Source organism: Carlito syrichta, unplaced genomic scaffold, assembly GCF_000164805.1.
Source record: "Carlito syrichta isolate Samal-C Ts95f unplaced genomic scaffold, Tarsius_syrichta-2.0.1 Scaffold308839, whole genome shotgun sequence".
Taxonomy (NCBI): domain Eukaryota; kingdom Metazoa; phylum Chordata; class Mammalia; order Primates; family Tarsiidae; genus Carlito; species Carlito syrichta.
In genome coordinates this window covers 529,125-553,320 of record NW_007252935.1, presented here as the reverse complement: position 1 = coordinate 553,320, position 24,196 = coordinate 529,125, and the positions used below count along the sequence as shown (strand labels likewise).

The window sequence follows — 24,196 nt, the reverse complement described above, 5'->3', positions numbered from 1 at the left end:
GTGAACTCTGGGAAGTCTGCTAGTTTCTATACAAGCTTGAGGACTAGAAGTTGGAACCCAAACTTCTGGGGAAGTCCAAGCATAGGTATTGCATTCATCAACCTTAAGTCTCCGTTTTTGGGCCCTGATATTCTGCTGTTGGACGACAGTAACATGAACCAGTAATGGAATTTAAACAAAATTATTTGGAAATAATAGGCTAGAAGATAGGTCTAAATTGTCCAGAGTTTTCAAAACTGAAGATGAAAGGCTAAGGTTTCCATGTCCTCTGTCAGCCTACAGCCCTGAGAGTTAATTTGCAAATGAACACTCAAGATTTGGCCAATTATGCCCTAACCGCTTACACTTGCATAGCCAAAGGGAAATTTTTAGATCCTTTCATCTGATTGGACCCTCTTAGTTATGAGTAAGAGGATATCTAGACTATCTGTAAGACTTGTTAAAATGAAAATTCACATTCTTTGAGTCTTTCAATGTCTTTCATCTTTTATACTTTTTGTAACATCAACTTTTGGAGTAATGTCCGTATTTGTATGAAAAAAATTTTTTTCAGGAACATTCAACCCCCAATTAAATTCTCTTTCTTGGCCTGAAGCAATGTAAATGTTTGACGTTTCTTTTCTCTTTCTAAGTCTGTACTAATAGGTATTTTGTACAGATATAATATTTCATTATTGTCTTTGTATTGCTTTTCTCTACTAAAAGTCCCGGGTTCAAGTTATGGGTATCTTGTTTTGTATTTAGGAATTTCTAATGGAAAGAGAAAGGACTCTGAAATCAGAGGACCAGTGTTTATTCTATTTAACAAAAGCCTACAAAATACTGGGAGGAGAGTTTTACAACAAATGGTTAATATCTACACTATATAAAAAGTTTTTCCAAATCAGTAAGACAATTCAAGCAATTCAATTCAGACGTTGTCAACCATAGCAAACTCATGGAACAGTGATTAATCTTATTAATAACCAGGTAAATATAAATAAAAATAATCCAGCAATTAAAAAAAATCAAAAATACCTAGAGTTGGTGTATGTGTTAGAAAATTATTATGTTTGTATGCTATTGGTGGAAGTTAAGTTGATGTAACTTTTCAGTCAGGCAACTTGACAGTGTATTAACAGAGTAGTTATCCAATAGCCCAGAATCCCTTAATCTAATAATCTATCTTGTAGACTTTCTAGAACAAAAGTGCAAACTTCTATGTACAAGAATACTCACCATAGCATTTTGCTAAGGACAAACTTGGAAACAATCTGTGTTCAGTAGTAGAGAACAGGTACATAATTTACGGCACAATCACACAATATATACCATTAGAATAAACAAAGGATACGGATCTATGAGTAATATGAAAAAGATATGAATGATAACTTGTTAGGTTGGAAAAAAGCAATTATTGGAATGTTGTCTGCAGTATGTGTATATGATATAGGCATAGAAAATAGCAATGGAAGCACATATTCCAAACAGTCAGTAGTGGATATATCTGGGAGAGCTGTACATATGACAGGCGGAAGAGAATCCTTTCCCTTTCTACTTCATATATATCTCTTCGTTCAAAAAGTCATACACGTATTTGCATTGCTTTCATAATTAAAACACATTGCTAAAGAATAATAAAGAAAAAAGGAGACACTCTGGATTTGAATTTTTGTATTACCGTTTGTAACTTGTATGACTTTGGGGAAATCACTTAGCTTCCTGGGGTCTGTTTCCCTTTTTTATAAAATAGGGAAAGTAATAATACTTGCTTCCAGACCTTTCAGGATCACTGGGAGGATTGAATGTGCTAATGCATTACAATATTATGAATTACTTTATTTATTCCTATAACATGATCATTCCCAAAATACTTTGCACTGATTATAATTTTTTTAAAAAAGAGGACATGTTCGTATGTGTTTTTAGTCCTAGTAGCCTCACTGATGAGAAGGTGCCTGCTGATGTGGTGATCACAGTTGCTTTGGGACAGCTTCCTCTTGACTTTTGGCATCCCTCCATGCTGCTGGCCAAGGCCAGGGTGGCAACTGCGATTGCAGAAGATCCCCTCTCTGCTTCCAGCATACTCGGCCGTACACCACACACATACACACTCATGCACACACAAACACACATGCACATGCTACCGCAGTACATGAAGTGGCGGCAACTGCTCTGGCATAGGTTTTCACACAGCATAAAGGACATTTTTGGTGTGGTCTGTGTATTATTTCCTGTGAAGAATGAGCTGAGCCAACACCATACTTTTCCATCTTAAACCTTTCTGAGGGTCGGGCTGTGTTAAGAGCAAACTCCCATTCCCCATGCCCACCCCACTGCTCCCTACTGAGGTCAGATCTTAATCTACTCATTTCATGAGGATTTTCAAACCTAATGGACTGGGCCATGTGAGAGATTACTGAAAGGAACAGACCCACCAGAGGCAAAGAGACTCCATGCTAATCTGCTGAGTAGTCTGAAAATGCACAGCTGCGGGAACTCTCAATGTTTTCAAGTACTTTGGCAGGATGTTTGTCGGGGGCCTGTTCCTACAGCCCTGCTGAATGTTTGGTTGGGAGGCATAATCTTTTTTTGGACAGGATCTCCTAAATGTAAAGTGATAGATGCTAATGTGGAATATAATACAGACGATCCAGCTTGGCTTTCATAAATAACAGTAAATTGTTTAATCTTGCTGAGTTGTAAATCTATGATTCCCTGAAGTCTTTAGTTCACTGGAACGTAGTATGGGGGGGCACTTAGCAAAAGGGCAGTTATTTTCCAACAAGACAGAAGCTGGTCTGATAGAATTTATTTAAAATCCATACAAGTGTATTTTAATTGATTGTGACAATTACTCAGAGAAAACACATGACTCTAAAGAGACTGTATTTTCTTTTGTTCTACCCATAAAAAGAATATGTGTATATACTAGCTATATATAAGTGTGCCAGAGATATTGAGTTTTTTGTTTCGGGGATATATTATATACCATTTCTACTGACCTATAATGGAAGGCATTCTTAAGCATTTAAATAGGTTATTATGTAGTATACATGTGTGTACGCATGCATAGCACAGCCCCTCTCCTATAAAGCTTTGTCTTCTTTCTTGGATATTTTAAAGAAGAGGGTAGAACGGAGCCCCAAATGTCTGAACACTGCATAGAAATGAAGGGGGTTCCTAAATATTCCCATATGACCTATGTTTCTATGACAAGAAATAGAACTTTGTGCTGAAGTCGAATGGGCCAAGAGTAAGGAAGACAGCATAAGTCTGATTCTTCTAGGTAGGGATATATACCTTGCAAGGCTGGCTTTGTGTAGTGAGTGAACTCAACGACACTGGTAAGTTAGGAGGCTGGCCTGGTATGTTCAAGTGGGCATGGCAGTCAGAGGCATAGCTGAAGAAGATCAAAGAAGATCCAGGTTAGGTCTAGGATGCAACATGGGGCTGCCACTCCCTGCCATGGACCTCAGCAACTTCTTAGTGAGCAGGTTTATGGTCCAAGAAAGACATCATAGTTCTGTAAGCATGCTACAACTAATTTGCTGCTTAATTTTTGGCGAACTATATCCTGTTCAGTTTCTACCACAATGTGGGTTTTGTCCTCAAACATGTTTTTGTTTTACATACTAAAATCTGGGGTAAAAGGATACTTTTATATTGGCCAATAACAATGGGACATTTAAATAATGGGAGACTATACAGCTGTTAAAACTCTGTTGTGAAAGAATATTCGGTGACATGGAAAGATACATTCAAGGGAAGGGCTGTATACATTAAGTGAATGATGTAGTCTGCACAACAATCCTTTTTGTAAAAACTCATAAATAAGTGAAACAGAGGTAGAGACCAAGACATATAGACAAATGTATCTACATTCAGAAATGTTAATGATGGTTATTTTTAGGTGGTAGGGTTAGAGATGGTTTTTATTTTCTTCTTGCCTATGTGTACTTCACATATATTCTTTTGTAATTAAAAAAATATTTCAGGCTGGCAAAACAATAATAAATTTATTCAGTTGCTATTAAGAAATGATTCCATCACGAGGGAGAGAAAAATAGAAATAAAAAAGAAATGACACTAGCAAGGAAAGCAGGTTAAATGTATGGAGAGTGTGTAGGGTACTGGACACTGTAAACTGAGCTGGGTTGTGTTACATCCTTTCATCTTCCATCATATGATCTTTTAGATCTTATGGATTACAAAACTAAGATCCAGAGGCATTCAGGGTCTTGCCCAAGGTGGCAAAGCCAGTTTTTACATCTTTTTCCATGAGACACCACAATCTCAGCTTGTCTCAGGGCACTCAGCTCTGCTTTCTTTACTCAGGTAGAGCCCATGGGCATTTGCAGTTCTTATCCAGGTATTTTGTTGGGGTGATCACCTCCTAAAATAGCAGCAAGTGGGGCTCTTTCTTGTCTTTTGTGAGTCAGACCCTATACCTTAAACACAAAGATTTCAGAGCATTTCCCAAGCACTGAGTGACTTAATTACCAGGAGGGTGGCGATTCCTAAAAGATCTAAGAATTGACCTTCCATATGAGCCCGCAATCCCCCGAAAGAACTCAAACCATTTTATAAAAAAGATCCCTGCACATGTATGTTTATTACAGCATTGTTCACAGTAGCAAGAACATGGAACCAACTGCGCTGCCCATCAAAAGAGGACTGGATAAAAATAATGTGGTATATATTACATAATGGAATATTACACAGTCATAAAGAAGAACAAAATCATGAACTTCACAGCAACCTGGATGAACTTAGAGCCTATAATACTGAGTGATCTTTCACAGAAACAAAGAACTGAGTATCGTATGTTCTCACTCATAAGCAGACCCTGAACAATTATCATAATACTATAAGAAAAGGATTGGCAGTAGTGGGATACTGCCGGGAGGGGGGTGGTTAAACAGGATTGGCAGAAGTGGGAGTTTGCCTGAGGAAGGGGGGCACACCTCATCAACAAGGATACCTGCATAATGAACATTTGTATACCTAACCCTGAATTGTACCCCACATCTTTAAAATAAAAAAATTAAAAGTTAAAAAAAAATTACCAGGAGGGACATACTTCCAATTTTCACCATTTTGCAGCAGAGGAAATTTAGATTTCTTGATCTGTTCAATGAAATCTTGAGAATTGAGTGGACTGGTTGAAGAACAGAACTTGGGCCACACTTCTAGATGCCTGTGACTTTTCCGCATTTGTTCAGATAATAGGAATTAAGTGTAAAATCCGTGTAGGTTTGGTTCTAATGGACCTTCATCCCACTCTCCAGCCCCTAAGTGTGTGTGTAAATGCCTCCAGAGGCACAGGAAGTTGAGGATGAGCTCTCTTGCTCCCATCTGGTCTCCATGAAATAAAGCATACAACTGCACAGTTACCCATGTGCAAATGAAGATGTCGCTTGATGTTTGGATAACCATATTTATGCCTTGAATTCGTTATTTCTCAAGATTCCACTTAGCCAACCCCTGCTTCCCCATGCCCGGCATTACTTAAGAGTTGGCAATCTATGGCAGCTTTGCTTGGGGCTTCCTTCATGTGTTTTTTGCTTTTGTTTTTAACTGAGAAGACAGGACGCAGGGGTATCTTGGAGTATATGACTCTCCACAGCACTTCGTAGATGCACGTAGTAGTGACTGTGTGGTCCTGTAGGACACTGTCTCTGTGAAGCCTCAAAGAACTTTGTTTATTGAGCCCTTCACTGTCTCTGATTCACTTTGGGAATTACAAGGATATTACAGTGAATGGAGGATACTGGGGAATGTCATGCGTAATTTTTCTCTTCTTTTTTCTTAAATGACTTAGTTAAAGCTAGAAGGGAATCTTAAAGGGGAAGTCTGATTTAAGAGTTTTCACACATGAAAACAATCCTGCTTCCATCAGTGTGATATTACTGGGGAAAACTCATTTAGAGTCGAAGTTCTGCATCTACTCTGAGATGTTTAGCCTGAGGGTTTAAATTGTCCTCTCTGCTCTCTAGGACTTCCATTTGAGTTAATTAGAAACTGAACTCATGCTAGATCTAATTTAGAAAAGTATTGGTTACCTCTCTGAAAAAAAGAGCTGTCAGAAATACAATAATTTTAAAACAATAGTTGTAAATGGCACATGGTATAAAGGAGAGGGAGGTCTGGGAGAAAGCTTTTATGTGATAGAGTTTTCTCTTTCTTGGGACATTGCTCTAAGACAAGTGGAGGGGCATACTGATTCCCTTGGCACCTGCTATGTCCATTCATGGGTGGAGGAAACAATGACAATATAGGTGAGGTTTAAAGTTTGGTGGGAGGCAGTGACCATCAAGTTAGAAGGATGGACTCACAGCAATCACAGGTAATTTCATTGTGGGAAGTTAGGGTATTTGCACACTGTTTCTTTCATGTCCGCCCATGCCCAAGCACTTAGAAGTCACAATTGGGTAGGAATCAGTTTATCCTGCATCGATCTGTGTGTCTGGAAAAGCATTTGCCTCACATATGTGTCTGCAAGGGCCTGTGTGATAGTGTTTGTATATGTGATAGATGTGGTTCCTGGGATCTATATCTGTGTGTCTCCTGTGTATGCGTATAAGTAACAGTGGACTAGGATACACCTTGCTTCTCTTTCTAAATGGGAACTGAAGGAAATGATTCCTAGTGGCAATAATATCCATCTGTGTGACAGCATCTTCTGAAGAGCCGGGTAGGGTTGCCCTTCCTCAAGCCTAAGCCAGATCCTGTGATGTGAGAGGGTTAGCAATGGGTTAGCAGAATGCCGTAGCTTGGTCTTCCCTGGGCTGCAGTCTGGGTTTTACTCAGAATAAAAGTCAGATGTTGCCTGCTTCAATGTTGTAAACAAAACTAAAGCCAATTATGTGAGTAGATCATCTTTTCCTTGCAAAGTAGCAGTCTGCTACGCTGACAGAGGGTAATCTTTCTAGAATTTTTTCAGAGGACTGAAGTGGTAGTTTAAGGGATAATCTGCTGTCTAAAAATTAATTTTAATGTCAGAGTGTGGTGTGGGATTTGGGAAAGATGATAGAATAATCTGTGTCATGTTTAATTTTACAAAAAGAGTTTTTCTTTGTGGAATCTCATCTTAAGTGGATTTTTACAACCCTTGACCCTCTTGGCTTTGTGGGTAAAAATACAGAGCCTCAGATTCATCCTATGTCAGGGTAGAGCCAAGATTCATATCTAGGTCTTTTAATGTTGATTGCTTTTCTTTATATAACAGGACTTCCCAAAGCTGTATTTCTTCTATCAATTACTAGATCTTATAAACCATATGATTTCTGATGACATCTGTCTTAGACTAATGGGAAGAAAGGTTAACAGAAGAGGAGAAGACATAGACACAAAGAGGAAAGTGTTGTAAAGACAGAGGCAGATGTTGGGTTGATGAGGATGCAAACCCAGAAATGAGTGGAGATCCCAGAAATGGAAAGAGGCAAGGAAGCAGCCTCCCCTAGAGCCTTCAGGCAAAGCATGGCTCTTCTGATGCCTTGATTTTGGACTTTTGGCCTCCAGAACTATAAGAAATTAAATTTCGATTATTTTTAGCCAGCAAGTTTATAGTAATTTGTTACAGAAGATGTAGGAAATGAATACAAGTTTTGTATTAGTTTACAGATTTTGTATTAACTCCCTAGGGCTTCCATAACAAATTTGGTGGCTTAAAACAACATAAATGTATTCTCTCACCATTCTGGAAACCAAAAATCAAGATCAAGGTGTTGGCAGGACCACGTTCTCTAGGTGATCTAGGTGAGAATCTGCTCTCTGCCTCTTTGAGCTCCTGGTGGCAATCGACAGCTCTTGGCTTCCTGGCCGCTTGGCTGTGTACTCCAATCTCTGCCTCTGTCTTCATAGCCTCTTCTCTTCTGTGTAGTCTATTCTCATAAGTACAAAGTGCTGCCCCTTCTATGATGGAAGTGGTCCCAATTTGGAAATGGTCCAAGTTAACCAATCTGCCACCAGGTGGCTGGCTGGCTGATCACTAGGGGAGTGATGCCAGAAGGGAACTCAGTGATGATCCCTACTGCTGGCATAGTGGGCACTCGGCAGTGGCTGTAGCCAGGCCAGCCTTGGTGAGTGGAAGTCCATGTCATTGAGCCCATGCATAGCCTCCTTCTCTGCCATCATGGCCACTTTGCTCAGGAGCCCATTGGACAATGACAGGAGTGTTTGGTGGATGAGACTGACTAATAGTCCCAGAACCCATCATTCTATCCACTTAATTACATATTAAAATCCTCCTCTGCTGAGGTCACCTTTTGGTTGGTATTCACATTGGGCACAAATATCTTGACGATTTTCCACATCTTACCTTAGAAGCCCTACCACTCATGCTCTTAAATCTCCTCCAGTCCTTATCACTCACTCTATAGATAGTGTCCACAGCTACTTCCTTTTTTTGGTATCCATGGGTTAATGGTAGGTACAATTTTGGCAAAGCTAGAATTTAATCTTCTGTTAATCTTCGATTATGACCAAAATATCTAAGGTTGAAATTTTACTCAAGTGGAATTACTCACTTTAACCTTCTTAGAGTGTATATTACTTTTTTCAAAAAATGAAAATATGATAAGATAAACGTTTTATCTATAATCTCTCTTACTTAAAAAAATAAAATTTACATGTTTATGTCTGTATTTGTCCAAGTCCCAGTCCCAAAATATATATAAATTTACACTGTGGTAACAAACAAACCTGAAACATTGGCAATTTTTATTGCCTTTAAAAACAATAGAAAGTGATTTCTCACTCACATAATAGTCCAATGAGGATGTTCCTGGTGGGCAAAGTCTCTTGTCTATCCAGGGGGACGGGGACTGGGTTCCTTCCATCCTGTGGCTCTGGATAGTCACCTGTACTGAGTCTGTAGAAGGGAAATAAGCAGGGTACAGAAGACATATCTGCTTCCTAATATCCTTAGCCCAGAAGAAACACACAGTACTTGGGTTCTTATTCTTATACTAGTTTATCCCCCATTGTTCAAATACATCATGTGGTCACGCCCATATACAAGGGTAGGCTGGAAAATGTAGCTCCTGACTGTGCAACTTCTCCTCGGCAACAACTCTGCACTATGGAGGGGGATCATATGTTTTTGTAGACTGCTAACCCAGTCTGCCATTGTTTTGTAATCTACAATTTTCCTTTTCTATGGTTGAATAATATTCCACAGGTTGATGTGTCACACTTTATTTAATGGTGGTTCCTTATTTAGCTGTATAAAGGTTGTGTTTAATTTAATATTTAATTTCCATTTTAAAATAAATATCATGGTAGGAAGTATCGATATACATCTTTCCCCTTCTGAAGATTATTTCTTTGAGGGTAATTCTGAAAAATAAGAGAGATGGAAAATTATGTACCAAAGTTACAAATATTTTTCAGATTTTTTGTTTCTTCAGACTTATTATTTAAGGACAGTGACTAAATCATATTCATTTCTATATCAGCAGGGCCTTCTATATTGCCTGTTTCATGGTAGATACTCAATAAAGTGAGTTGAATGACCACATAAATTTTAACAAGAGCATATGAAAAATAATTTATCATGACTCTGGATAATAATATGAATGTAACTATTGTCTTTCCTATCTTGACTAATGACTCCATTATTCGCCAAGTTATTAAAAGTAGAAAACTGAGAGTTATTATTAACTCCTTTTCTCACTGCTCCTGTAGTTATTTATTGTAGCATAAGAAATGATCACAAAACTTAGTGGCTTAAAACAGCAACACATATTTATTATCTCTCACTGTTTCTCTTAGTCAGGAGGTGAATTTTTCTGGCTCAAGGACCCTAATGTACATGTTGATAGGGGTTTGAAGGCTTGATGTCCTGCAAGATGGCTCAGCCATACAGCTGGTAAGTGGTGCTGGCTGTGGGTGGAAGGCCTTTGTTTGTCTCCACAGGACTCCTTGAGTGTCCTTGTGGCATGGCAGTTGTCCTCTCCCAGAATGAGCAGCCTTAGCCAGTAGGGTGGAAGTGTCATAATAGTCTCATCTTTGAAGTCACACACTATCATTTCTGCAATATATATTGGAAGTGTCATAATAGTCTCATCTTTGAAGTCACACACTATCATTTCTGCAATATATATTGGTCACCCAGATCTTAACTATTCAGTATGGAGGGGACTGCAAAAGGGCACAAATGCCAGAAACAAGGACCATTGGGGACATTTTGGAGACTGGCTACCAATAATGCCTCTCTTCCACACCCTCATCCACCTGCATGCTCTATTAATTCTCCTTCTAAAAATATGTCTCAAATGGAATAACTTCATTTCTGGTGCCTCTAGCCTAGTCCAAGGCACTATCAACACTCAACTCGAATAACCTCCCATCTGATCTTCCTTCTTCTGCCCTTGCCAGTCTTCTATGTATTTTTCACAGAGCAGCCATTCATCATTCATTCATTTTTTCATTCATTAATTCAATGGTATTTGTTATATGCTTACCACGTGCCAGGTTTGTTCTAGGTTCTTAGGCTATAGCAGTGAAGAAAACAATCCTTGGGTCTTTATACAGTGAGGAAATAAACAAATAATAAGGGAAATATTAGGTAATAATATGTGTGATACAGAAAATTATGGCAGAGTAAAAGAAACAGAGAACAATAGGGAAATTAGGGACATATGGCTACTGTGTTATACAGGGCTGTCAAGCATGCTATCTCTGAGTAGGTGATGTTGGAACAGAAACCCAAAGGACATGAAGGTGCAGGTATGTGACTACCTGGACAAGAGTGTTCTAAGTAGAGGAAAGAGAAAATGCAAAGGCCCTGAGGCGGGATCACGTTTGGTATGTTTTAGGAACAGCAAGCCAGTCACTGGCTGGAGCAGAGGAGGGAGGGAGGGAAGTAGAGAACAGCAGGTGTTGGGAGTCAGCTCACATAGGGTCTTGTAGACCATGACAAAGACTTTGGCTTTACCCTGGTTTGGTGGGTGACAAGGAAAGCCACTGGAATGTTTTGATGGCTTGATATGACTTACTTTTTTAATAGGATCATTTGAGCTTTTCAGCCCATAATTTTAAAAAATGTAAATTATTTCAGGTCACTTCCTCTGCTTAAAATCCTTTAATGGGATTCTGTTGTACTTAGAATAAAATACAAGCCCCCTTAGCTATTATCATTATTATTAAAATTGACACCCTATTGTTCTCTATTATAGCAATCTTTTTCCTTCCTGATTTGTACCCTACTGGTAACCTTCATCATTATGTTTATAATCTGTCTCCTCAACTTGAAAATGTGTACTTGTACTCGGGGGATGTTGTGGTATGTGGGTCTTTTCATACGAAATCATTCCAAGACTGCTTTGTTTCGAGGGCTCTTGTGCTTGCCTTTTCTATTTTTTCTTTGCCCCCCGTCCGTATCTCCTTCATTGTTATATTTGGTCAGTTACTGACCTCTAACAATGTTGGTGCCAGGGTAACTTTGTTATTGGACTGTTTGCTAAAGTTTGCTTTGGTTTATGGGATATATCATTATTCCTCAAATTAATTATCTGGGAAGAGAGGAGCAGGCCTTGTTAAAATATGAATTCTTATTTGGTGGGCCTTGAGGCTCTGTAGTTCTTTCAAGCTCGCAGGTGATGCCCACACTGCCTGTCCATTGAGTAACAAGGGGGCTTGATCACCAAACTTGGCTGAACACTGGAATCACCTGTGGCACTTTAAAATTACTAGTGACTGGATCTCGCCCCCAGAGATTGTGAGATAATTAGTCTGGAATGCAGTCTGAGTACTGGGAGTTTTACAAGCTTCACAAGTGATTCTAATTTGTAGACACATTTGAGAACTACTGGATTGGATGATATTGAATCTTATTTTAAAACAAAGTGTGGTGTTAATACTCTTCACGGCGATGTTGCTGGCTGTTTAAACGAGTTAGTTTTGTAGCTAGAGGAAGAGTCTGATCACACCCAGGGATGACCTTCAGATCTCTGCTTAGCATGACTGGATAATTTCTCCAAAGTTCCCAGCACACACTGTCACTTAGCAGCAGAAATAGAATTCCTACCTTTAGGAGAGCGGTTTTTCCTGAGCAGCACAGCTAAAATAAAATATGCCCACTGCTGATGAGGCTGTAGTAAATCAGGTCCCCTGCTCTGTGAGCTCATTCCAAGGTAGAGAAAGCAGAAGAAGCAGAGAAACACTCCATTTCTTTTTCTTGTAACTTTTAGCATGTTCATGTACATAGTTTCTGAGTCGGTACCAAACTAAGAACTTCATGTGTGATTCTAACTAACCCTTTGGTCATTAAAAGCAGATGTTTCAAACGACTGAAGATCAAACTACTGAAATTCAAACCCCTGAAGATGAGGCATATCCTATTTACAAACTAATAATTGACTACTCGATGTTAGTGCCCCCAAATGACCAGAGAGGTATTAGGCAGGAGAGACAATGCTAGAACTCTCCCTACCCTGCCTTTCTTCACCTAAAGCCCGCTCTGTTCCTTTTGCCAAGTGATTGTTAACAGAACCTGAGGCACTGTCCTGTTGAAATGGCTTCAATCTCATGTAACTGGATTAATTTTTTTTTTTTTTGGTTATCTAGATTGGACGACTGATTATTGGACAGAATGGCATCTTGTCAACACCTGCGGTTTCCTGCATTATCAGGAAGATCAAGGGAGCTGGTGGAATCATCTTAACAGCCAGTCACTGCCCTGGAGGACCAGGGGGAGAGTTTGGAGTGAAGTTTAATGTTTCTAATGGAGGTATGTGGTTCAGAATGTGACCTAATAGTCATGCTTTCTTTCCTCTTGTATTACCATATTCTTACAATAACCCTCTGTTGGTAGACAAACATGGTGAAGAGGAACTGACTCAGAAAAATCTAGTTAGGTGTCTGAGATGATTCAACAAGGAAGTGGCATAATGGGTTCTTGAACCCATTTGGGTGGTCTCTTGGTCTCCTGTACTCTTCAGCACAGTGAAATGATTGAATCGTTGATGCTTATTGGATTTGGAAGAACTTGAGATTTTGAAGTTGGAACAATTCCCTGAATGTCATCTAAGCCAGCAGCCCCCAACCTTTTTTGGCATCGTAGACCAGTTTCATGGAAGACAATTTTTCCATGGACAGCAGGGACTGGGGGTGGGACGTGCAGTCAAACCTCACTGCTAATGTTAATCTGTACTTGTAGCCGCTCCCCAGAGCTAGCATCACTGCCACTGATCTGACAGGAGGTGGACTGTCATTCATCTGACAGTCACAGGTGGTAATGTGACTGATGGAGAGTGGCTGTAAATACAGATGAAGCTTTACTTACTCAGCCACTGCTCCCTCCTACTGTGCAGTTCGGTTTCTAACAGGCCACAAATCATGGCCCAGGGATTGGGGACCTCTGATCTACACAATTCCCCTCATTTTACAGATGAACAAATCAAAGTCCTGAGAGGTTGAGGTACTGCTGAAGGTCACATGCTTACTCTAGGTTAGACTAATGGTTTTTAACCTAAGTCTTTGGTTCTTTTTTTCCTACAGTGCTGATTTTCACTGAAATGTACAGAATTATTTCACCTTTTTTTATATTCAGAGCAATTTACAGTTTGGAGGTCTTAGTAGGGTTTGTGGTGAATATGTGTATAGGGCGACTTTCTTAAAACAATTGAATATATATAGAAGTAGAAAGAACAATAAATAGACACCATGTATAATTAACCTGTTTGTCATTTTGCCGACCTTTTTTTTTTGTTTTTGAAGAATTTAAGGCAAATCACAGCATGATAACATTTCATAACTAAATATTTTCATATACATTTCTTAAAAAGAAAGACATATTCTTGCCTAATTATATTACACATCTAACAAAAATAACAGTAATTCTCTAATGTCGTCTGAAACCTAATCTATAGTCAAATTTTGCATTAATCCCCCAAATTTTATTTATAGTTATTATTCAAACCAGGATGCATCTCAAAACCATGTATTTGCTTGTTAAATCTCTTAACTCTCTTTTTATTTTGGTTTTTTTGTTGTTTTTTTTGAGTTGGAGTCTCATTCTGTCACACAGACTGGAGTGAAGTGGCCGCTTCCAGCCACCGCAGCCTTGACCTGCTGGGCTCCGGCGATCCTTCCGCCTCAGCCTTCCAAGAAGCCGGAACTACAGGCGTGCGCTACCATGCCCGGCTGATTTTTTGATTTATTGTAGAGATGAGGTCTCACCAAGTTGCCCTGGCGGGTCTCGAACCCTCAGGCTCAGGCAATCCGCTCACCTCAGCCTCCCAAAGCATGGGATTACAGACTGAGCCACTGAGCCTGGGTTCTTAAATCTCTTTTAATCTACAACACTGAGTCTGCATGTGTATGTGGATGGGACGTGATATTTAATCAGCAACAGTTACCATCACAAATAATTCCTGGTCCCAGGCAAAAGTAGTGCATTCTGAAGGGAAAAGTTATTATCTCTTACTCCTTGCAGCTATTTTGCACATTATCAAAACAAGAAACTTTATTCATGTTGAGTATTTTAAAAAAAGTACTGTAATCACTTAGCAGAAAACCATAGCAGATACACAAATGAGAGGGAGAAAGGACTCAAAGCTTAGCACAATAGAGAATTTCCAAACCACAAAGGTAGACAAGAAGGAAGGAAGAAACAAAAGGCCTACAAAACAACCAGAAAACAATTAACAAAATGGCAGGAAGTCCTACCTATCAGTAATAACCTTGAATGTAAATGGATAAAACTCTTTAATTAAAAGACAGAGTGACTGAGTGGATAAAAAAACAAGATCATAGTATATGTTGCCTACAAGACACCCATTTTAGCTTTAAGAATAGGCGAACAGCCAGGCTCGGTGGCTCAGCCTGTAATCCCGCGCCTTTGGGAGGCTGAGGTGAGTGGATTGCCTGAGCCCACGGGTTCGAGACCCGCCTGGGCAGCAAGACCTCATCTCTACAATAAATAAAAAAAAAATCAGCCGGGCGTGGTAGCGCACGCCTGTAATTCTGGCTACTCGGAAGGCTGAGGCGGAAGGATCACCGGAGCCCAGTAGGTCGAGGCTGCGGTGGCCTGGAGCGGCCACTGCACTCCAGTTTGGGCGACAGAGTGAGACTCCAACTCAAAAAAAAAAAAATAGGCGAACAGTAGCTGGGCATGGTGGTTCACGTCTTTAATCCCAGCACTTTGGGAGGTGGAGGCAGGAGGATTGCCTGAGCCCAGGGATTCAAGACCAGCCCGGGCAACTTGGTGAGACCTTGTCTCTACAATAAATAAAAAAAAATTAGGTGGGCGTGGTGGCACACGCCTATAATTCCAGCTACTTGGAAAGCTGAGGCAAAAGGATTGCCTGAACCTAGCAAGTTGAGGCCCTGGTAGCCGTGAGCATACCACTGTACTCCAGTCTGGGCAACAGAGTGAGACTCCTATACCAGGGGTGAACTTATATCAGATAAAACAGAATTCAAGTCAAAAACTGTTACAAGAGACAAAAATTAATGCTTAATGACAGACGTTTCAATATATCAAGAGGATATAAAACTGTAAATATGTATGTACCCAATATCAAAGCACCTAAATATACAAAGCAAATATTAATGGACATGAAGGAGAAAATAGCAATACAATAATCGTAGGAGTCTTCACTACTCCACTTACAACAATGGATAGATCAACCAGACACAAATAACAAGGAAATATTGAATTTGAACTGCACTTTAGACCAAATGGACCTAATAGATGTATGTAGAACTTTCCATCCAACAGTAGCAGATACATTCTTCTCTAGAATACATGGAACATTCTCCAATATAGGCCATATGTTAGGCAAAAATTCAAGAAGATTGAAATAACATCTAGGATTATTTCCAAACACAATGGTATGAAGCTAGAAATTAATAATAGGAGAAATCTTGGAAAAATTACAAAGGTGTGGGAATTAAACAACATGTACAACTAATGGGTCAAAAAAGAAATTAAAAGAAAATTTTAAAAACTTGAGATAAACGACAATGGAAACACAACATATCAAAAATGACAGGATTCAACAAAGGCAGTTCTAAGAGGAAAGGGTATAACAATAAATGACTACATTGAAAAAGGAAAAAGATCCTAAATAAATAGCCTAATATTATGCCTCAAGGAGTTAAAGAAAGAAGAGCAAACTAAACCTAAAGTGAGCTGAAGGAAGGAAATAATGAAGATCACAACAGAAATAAATCAAATAAAGAACAGAAAATCCATAGGAAAAAAGTCAATAAAAGCAAAAGTTTTTTCTTTGAAAAAATAAAGTTTACAAACCCCTAGGCAGACTAAGAAAAAAGAGAGAGAAGGCTCAAATAAATAAAAACAGAAATGAAAGTGGAGACATTACAACAGATGCCCCAGAAATAACAGTGATCATAAGGGATTCTGATGAGAAATTATATGCCAATAAAATGGAGAACCTAGAGTAAATGGATACATTTCTAGAAAAAATAACCTAATGTTGAATCAGGAAGAAATGGAATAACTAAACAGACAAAAACAAGGAGATTGAAAAACTAATTAAAAACTTTTAACTTAGAAAAGTCCAGTACCAGATGGCTTCATGACTGAATTCTACCAAACATTCAAAGAAGAATTATTACCAATTCTCCTTAGACTCTTCCAAAAAAAGAACAAGAGGAAATACTTCCAAACATATTTTGTGAGGCCATTTCATCAGTCTGATACCTGACCCAGACGAAGACAGTACAAGAAAAGGAAACTACAGGCCAATATCTCTGATAAACCTTAATGCAAAAATCTTCAATAAAATATTAGCAAACCAAAGTCAACAACACATCAAAAAGAGTATGCATCATAACCAAAAGGGATTTATCCTTGGCACGCAAGCATGGTTTAACATATGCAAATTGATTAATGTGATACATTACATTAAAAGAATAAAAAATAGGAACCACATGATCAGTGGTTTCTTTCGCCTTTGCCAGCTCTGGCATGTCATTCTTTCTTTTCCCCCTTATTTCTCTAATAAACTTTATGTGAAAACTTTAAAAACAAACAAACAACAACAACAACAAAAACAACAGGATCATCTTGATTGATCCAGGAAAAGTATTTGACAAAGTTTAGTATTCTTTCTTGATAAAAACTCTAAACATTTTAGGTATAGAAGGAAAGTTCATCAACATAATAAAGACCATTTATGAAAAACCCACAGCTAACGTCATCATCCATGGGGAGCAACTGAAAACTTTCCCACTAAGATCCAGTACGTGGCAGGGATGCCTAGTCTTGCATCTAGTACATAGCAGGCATGCCTACTCTTGCACTTCTATTGAATATAATATTGGAAGTAATAGAAAGAGCAATCAAACAAGACACATAAATTAAAGGCATTCAACTTGTAAAGGAAGAAATACAATTATCTCTATTTGCAGATGACGTGATCCTATATGTAGAAAGTCCCAACAATTCCACAAAAACTGTTAGAATAATAAATGAATGAAGTGAGCTGCAAGATACAAAATCAATAACAAAAATCACTAGCATTTCTATGTACAAATAAGAATCAAGAAAACAATCCCATTTATAATAGCATCAAAAAAAAAAAACCTTAGTAATAAACTTAGCCAAGGAAGTGAAAGACTTGTACACTGAAAACTATAAAACATTGATGAAAGAGATTGAAAAAGACACTAATAAATGGGAAATTATCCTGTGCTCATGGATCAGAAGAATTAGTATTGCTAAAATGTCCATACTACCCCAAACAATATACAGATTAAACACAATCCTTACCAAAATTCCAATAACATTCTTCACAGAAATAGAAAAATAACACTAAAATTTGTATGGATCCATTAAAAAACCCAAATAACCAAAGCAACATTAAGAAAGAAGGACAAAGTTGGAGGCATCACACTTGCTGATTTAAAATTATGTTGTAGACTGGGTGCAGTGGCTCATGCCTGTAATCCCAGCACTTTGAGAGACTGAGGCCGGAGGATTGCTGCTTGAGCCCAGGATTTTAAGACCTGCCTGGGCAACAGAGTGAGAGCTTGTCTGTATGGAAGAAAGAAATAAAAAAAAAGCTGGACATTGTGGTACACACCTGTAGTTCCAGTTACTTAGGAGGTAGGTAAATCACTTGAGCCCAGGAGGTCAAGGCTGTGGTGAGCTGTGATTGTACCACTGTATTCCAACTTGGGCAACAGTGAGACCCCAACTTAAAAAAAAATTAAAAACTTAAAAATGTATATTACAGAGCTATTGTATGGTACTGGCATAAAAACAGAAACATAGACCAATGGAACAGAATAGACAGCCCCAAAATACATAAACAACATATGTAGTCAACAAATTTTTGACAAAGCCACTGAGAAGGCACAATAGGAAATGATAGTCTCTCCAATAAATGGTGCTGGGAAAACTGAATTTCCACATGCGAGAGAATGATAGTGGATCCTTCTCTTACACCACACAAAAATCAACTCAAATTGGATAAAATATCTAAACATAAGACCTGTAACCATAAAACTCCTAGAAGAGAACATAAGGGAAAAGCTCCTTGACATTGACCTTGGCAATGATTTCTTGGATATCATACCAAAAGCTCAGAATACAAAGCAAAAATAAATGGGAGTACATAAAATTAAAAAAGCTTTTCTTAAATAGCTTTTCCATTTTTCATTTATTTGTTTATTTTACACACTTCAAAATCTCTGGGTATTCTTTTAATATTTTAAAATTTATTTCAAATGAGTACCCGTAGGTTTACCATATCCTTTAAAAAAAATCATATATACGTATTTTTGGTGTACATGTGATATTTTGATACATGTATACAATGTGACTAGTGGTTATTTTATTGAACAGTTCATCTCTAAGGATTGGGATATTCACATACAGAGCTATCTGTTGTCATCCATCAATCATTTATATTTTAGCTCTTTCAATCTATTTATTTGATCCCCAAACTTGTTGCAAAAAAAAAAAAAAAAATCTAAATTGGCGTGCATTAAGATATGCACTTTTAAAAGAAAAAAAAGCCAAAACGTGAAGAAGTATTGATTTCACTTTCAATTCACTTAAAGTTTATTACTACTTAATTGTCAACTTGAACTTCCTAGGAAATGCATCAAATATTTTTAGTTAAACCTTATTTTAAGAACTTGGGAGTGACTAAACATTGTGAGTTGCATAAAATAATTAATTTACCCTGTTAAGCTCACACATCAACTAGGCAGCCCAGCTAGGAGTGGATATCATATTTAGTTTCTGTAGGTGCCCTTGGGAAACTGCAGTGTAAATCTGGAACCCCTCACTTCTGTCAAATGCATATCCTGTTTGTGTCTCATATCCTGAATAAAGCTGATTACATAACCGGGTCTCCCTGGCAGGTGTGAAACTATTTTTAGGGAAGATGCATCATTGCTTAGAAGTGAATTAAAACAAACATGTGGGTTATAGTCTACATAGAACAGGTGAGGCTGACCAATTTCCTCTACAGTGGATGAATACAGCATAAGAAAAACCAGGGCTAATTGAACTGTGAACTGTTGTTCTTGTTTAGAGAACAAATATATCTTTCTCCTGCTTTGTGGAGGAGGATAGGAACATATCTCTTACTGAAATCCTTGAGACTTTTAAAAAAGTGTATTTTTGCTGTTCAAACAAACATGTGGGTTATAGTCTACATAGAACAGGTGAGGCTGACCAATTTCCTCTACAGTGGATGAATACAGCATAAGAAAAACCAGGGCTAATTGAACTGTGAACTGTTGTTCTTGTTTAGAGAACAAATATATCTTTCTCCTGCTTTGTGGAGGAGGATAGGAACATATCTCTTACTGAAATCCTTGAGACTTTTAAAAAAGTGTATTTTTGCTGTTCAAATTTTAGGTCCTGCACCAGATGTCGTCTCAGACAAAATCTATCAGATCAGCAAAACAATTGAAGAATATGCCATATGTCCTGATCTTCGAATTGACCTGTCTCGACTAGGAAGACAAGAATTTGATTTGGAGAACAAATTCAAACCATTCAGAGGTAATAGAGATTATATTTTGAAGAAGCTAGAATAACTTTGTGGATGAGGGTATCTGTGGTTTCTGCAGGGAAGCACACTCATGAAATTTATTGCATCATCAATCTCAGGGACTCTTGATAAGTAGAAGGAAACTGAATATGGTACAGAGAGAAGAAATAGGAGCAGCTGGTCATTCAGAACTGGAAACTTGCAAAAATCACTTCCCAAACTCTGTATCATTTTCAACATAGAACAGTTTCATGGTTGACTCCGTTATAGCATTCCAAGAATAATCTGTGAATTGCCAAAGCTTGTCTTTGATTTTCTAAGCAATTAAGGTGAAGATGTTGGGATACCTTAGCTAGCTAAGAAGCGACCTAACAAGTCAATGAGGTGATTACATTTCTCTTAGAAGGTAGGAGTTTTTTTTCCAAGCAAGAATGGAGTTCAGCTTACTTTAATGTACAATTTAGTGATGACCTGCTCTATACCTAGTACTGTGTTAGGAGATTTACAAAGAAATTCAGTAACTACCAAATGTATTTAGGCAAATGGTTCAGGAATTAAAGAAACAGGATGAGATTGCCAAAAACATTATCTTATGGTATACCACTTCTCAAGTACTCAGAGCGTGACCTTTTATTTTATATGTTCATTTTGAATCATACAGCAACAACATTAATACCATGTATGTGTACATAACTCCCCCCTCCTTTTTATCCTGTTGCTTTTTCCTAGAAGCACATGAATAGCAGTAGAAGTAATATGTTTTACTCCTTTAGTGCCTCTATCAGCTTTTAAGGTTGTGTTAAGGTAGTATCCTTATTTTACAAGTAATTTAACTTAGCTAAAAGGATGCCTGATTCACGGCCGCAAGGAATTTTAGGCGCAGAGTAAAGCTTCAAATGATCTGTGCAGGGATCACAGTGTTGGGCCAATCTTCCATGAAAAGTTTTGAATCAGTTGTTTGCTTAGCTAGTAAGCTGAAATTTATTGAATGCTATGTGATACTCACTGGAAGCACTAGTGACTGCTTTTTATTAATCTAGCCGGGAATATGCATACGTGTATGCATTCACACACGTGGAATGGCTGAATAACTAAAGACAAAGGATATGTGATATTAAACAAAATGACTTAAGTATGCTGATTACATGTGTTTAGAAGGACTGGGCTATCAGATGACCAAAAAAGGAAGGCATTGTCGTCAGAAAGGTTTCCTTCCCTCTCTCTTTCCTTCCCTCCCTCCCTTCCTCCCTCTCTCTTTCTCTTCCCTTCTTTCTTGCTTTTATCTTCTCAATTTTTATAGTTATCCAAAGGACCCAAATCTTTGGTGAGCTCAAATTCAGACCTATTGCTGCAGCCGCACTGCCAGTTGCATGAATTTTATGAACTGCTATTGATACCAGGAAGTGAGTAGAGGGATTTCCTGGCTCCCAAGAAAAATTTGGAGATAATCATTTGGGATAATTTATATGTGGTATTTTTTTTTTTTGCTTCAAATGTTGAGCAAAGCTTGAGTTAATTTGAAACAAATTAGTCCTTGGCATTTCACCTTAAAGTGTCAAGAGCATGCACTATTTGATGTGAACTTTCAACTTTTGCTTCCTTCTTGCTTCCTTGTTTTTCATATTTCTGTTTTTCACATTTACCATGTGTTGTCTGTTGCAAATACCAAATGTATTTGAAATTGCCAAAAATATTATCCTATAATACAGAGTGAGTACAACTTCTAAACTACTCAGGGAATAGTAGTTTATTCCTTTTATTTTATAGATTAATTTTTTAATTGTGGTAAAATATGCATAACACAATTTAACACAGCATAAATTTACCATGTTAAATGTTTTAAGCGTATAGTTAATATAGATTAATTTTAATTAATTTATAGATTCATATGTCCCTTATGTCAAAAGATAATTAAAAACTCACCGGGCTCGGTGGCTCAGCCTGTAATCCTGCGCCTTTGGGAGGCTGAGGTGAGTGGATTGCCTGAGCCCGCGGGTTTGAGACCCGCCTGGGCAGGTGAGACCTCATCTCTACAATAAATCAAAAAATCAGCCGGACGTGGTAGCGCATGCCTGTAATTCTGGCTACTTGGAAGGCTGAGGCGGAAGGATCACCGGAGTCCAGCAGGTCGAGGCTGCGGTGGCTGGGAGCAGCCACTGCACTCCAGTCTGTGTGACAGAGTGAGACTCCAACTCAAAAAAAAACCCCAAAAAAACAAACAAAAAACCTCTATGTTCCTTAAAAAATAATTACATTATATTTGAATAGACATATAGTACATTAAGTGCAATAAAAAATATTTAGCTATGTATTTGACAGATAAAGGGATAATTTCATATCACATGTTAAAATCTCATCCATTAAATATTGCACATGTATTTACTAAAAATTATTGAAGGTGAATTGGTAATATCTTCAGTGCAAGTTTAAGTATTTCAGGATTCCAAAGCAGTGTGTATTTGAAACATTTCAAAAACAATATACACAATTTTAAAATGTAACTACAAATTTAAAAAACCGGGTTCCTGGACTAATTTTAGTTCCTAAAGTGTCAACTATTTACTACTTCTAGGAAAAATACTTTCTGAGCATTCATTATGTGCTGATTGCCACATTTGAAAAATGTAATGTATTCTGTGGTTTTGGTATGTCAAATAAATGAAAAAGACTCATTTTGAATTTTTGGTCATTAGGGAGTGCCAGAAACTGGACAGCATTTGCGTTTAATAGGGCTTTCTAGATATTTGCCATTCACCTGGCAACTGGGTAATAGATCGGGCATGAGATTTCAGGCACACTCAGGAATACTTCACCAATTTCACACTTGGATCTGGTAGGTGCAATGGCATTTAAAAAATAGGGGTCACAAGGAGGTCACTCCCTGATTTGTTTCATACCAGCTGAGTCATTCTTTGGCCCCCCTCACAGGAAAGGCAACTGGATATGCCAAGATGCCTCTTAGCATTGAGATGTGTGCATTGTTTGGGAGAGAGGTGGCAGCAGGAAGGTAGGGCAAGAATAACAGGGCATATTTTTATCTAAGTTTTTTGTTTTGTTGTTTGTAATTTTATTTTTTTAGATTCAAGGGGTACATATGCAGGTTTGGTACATGGGTATGTTGTATGATTAAAGGCATGGTACCCAATGAATAGTTTTTCAAACCTTGTCTTCTTCCCTCCCTCCTCATTTTGAGAATTCCCCAGTGTCTGTTATTCCCATCTTTATGTCTGTGTGTACCCAGTGTTTAGCTCTCACTTATAAATGAAGACATACAGTATTCAGTTTTCTGTTTCTGTGTTAGTTTGCTTAGAATAATGGCCTCATCTGTACCCATGTTGCTATGAAGGACATGATTACGTTCTTTGTGGTTACATGGTATTCCATGGTATAGATCTTGTGGTATAGATCTTTGTGATCACTCGCAAATAACTTATAACTTATTATTTATACCCATTGATTATCTTACAATTTTTTAGTATCTTGATTGTGCCTCGATTGTGATTTTGTCTACTTTCTACATAATGTGTGGGGTTCTAATGAGACTGTGATCAGAATTTCATTCTGATGAGATTGTGTTCAGAATTTCATGCTACAAGGGTAGTGATTCTCTTTTATGCTTCCAAATATCTTTCACGGGTGCGGTCATTGGCATTTCCCTTTGTTTTCTTATCTTTAGTGGAGATAGTGGACCCAGTGGATATCTATCTGAACCTCCTTCGAACCATCTTTGACTTTAATGCCATCAAGAGTGTGCTGACTGGGCCCGGCCAACTGAAGATCCGCGTTGATGCGATGCATGGAGGTAAGCTCATCGTCTTCTATACATCAGTGGGCAAGAAATGAAGACTTCCACAAATGTTGGGTTTCTAAGATTATGAAGAAGGTTGAATTCATAGATATTTCCACAACATATGTGTGTTTGATATTTGGAATGCTCTGGAAAATATCAGGACTTTAACTTCTTTCTTTTGATGTAAAAGAAAACACAAGTTGAACAAATGAGTTTGAGGCTATGTATGCTAGAGGGTGGGTGGTTAGAGTAAAACTGTAGTTATTTATTTATTTGATCACAGTACATGCCATAGTTTAAATAGTCAAATAGCTCAAGGTTTATCAAGAAAAAGAAATTTATCCCCAACTCTTTTCTTCCCTCAATTTCTTGCTTTCAGGAGACAACCTTTTTCAACTCTTCAGCTGTTTTAGTATTCATCTCTCTCTCTCTCTCTCTC

At 38.1% G+C, this 24,196-nt stretch overlaps 1 protein-coding gene across 1 annotated transcript in view; it reads left to right on the top strand.

The window, feature by feature from the left end:
- The window catches only part of PGM5 (phosphoglucomutase 5), a 168,704-nt gene that overhangs the window by 7,608 nt on the left and 136,900 nt on the right, over nucleotides 1–24,196 (top strand). Inside the window, exons 2-4 of the mRNA XM_008066062.1 lie at nucleotides 12,553–12,715; nucleotides 19,832–19,978; nucleotides 23,644–23,769. Coding sequence (XP_008064253.1) covers nucleotides 12,553–12,715; nucleotides 19,832–19,978; nucleotides 23,644–23,769 — 436 coding nt within the window. The remainder of the gene's footprint in view (nucleotides 1–12,552; nucleotides 12,716–19,831; nucleotides 19,979–23,643; nucleotides 23,770–24,196) is intronic.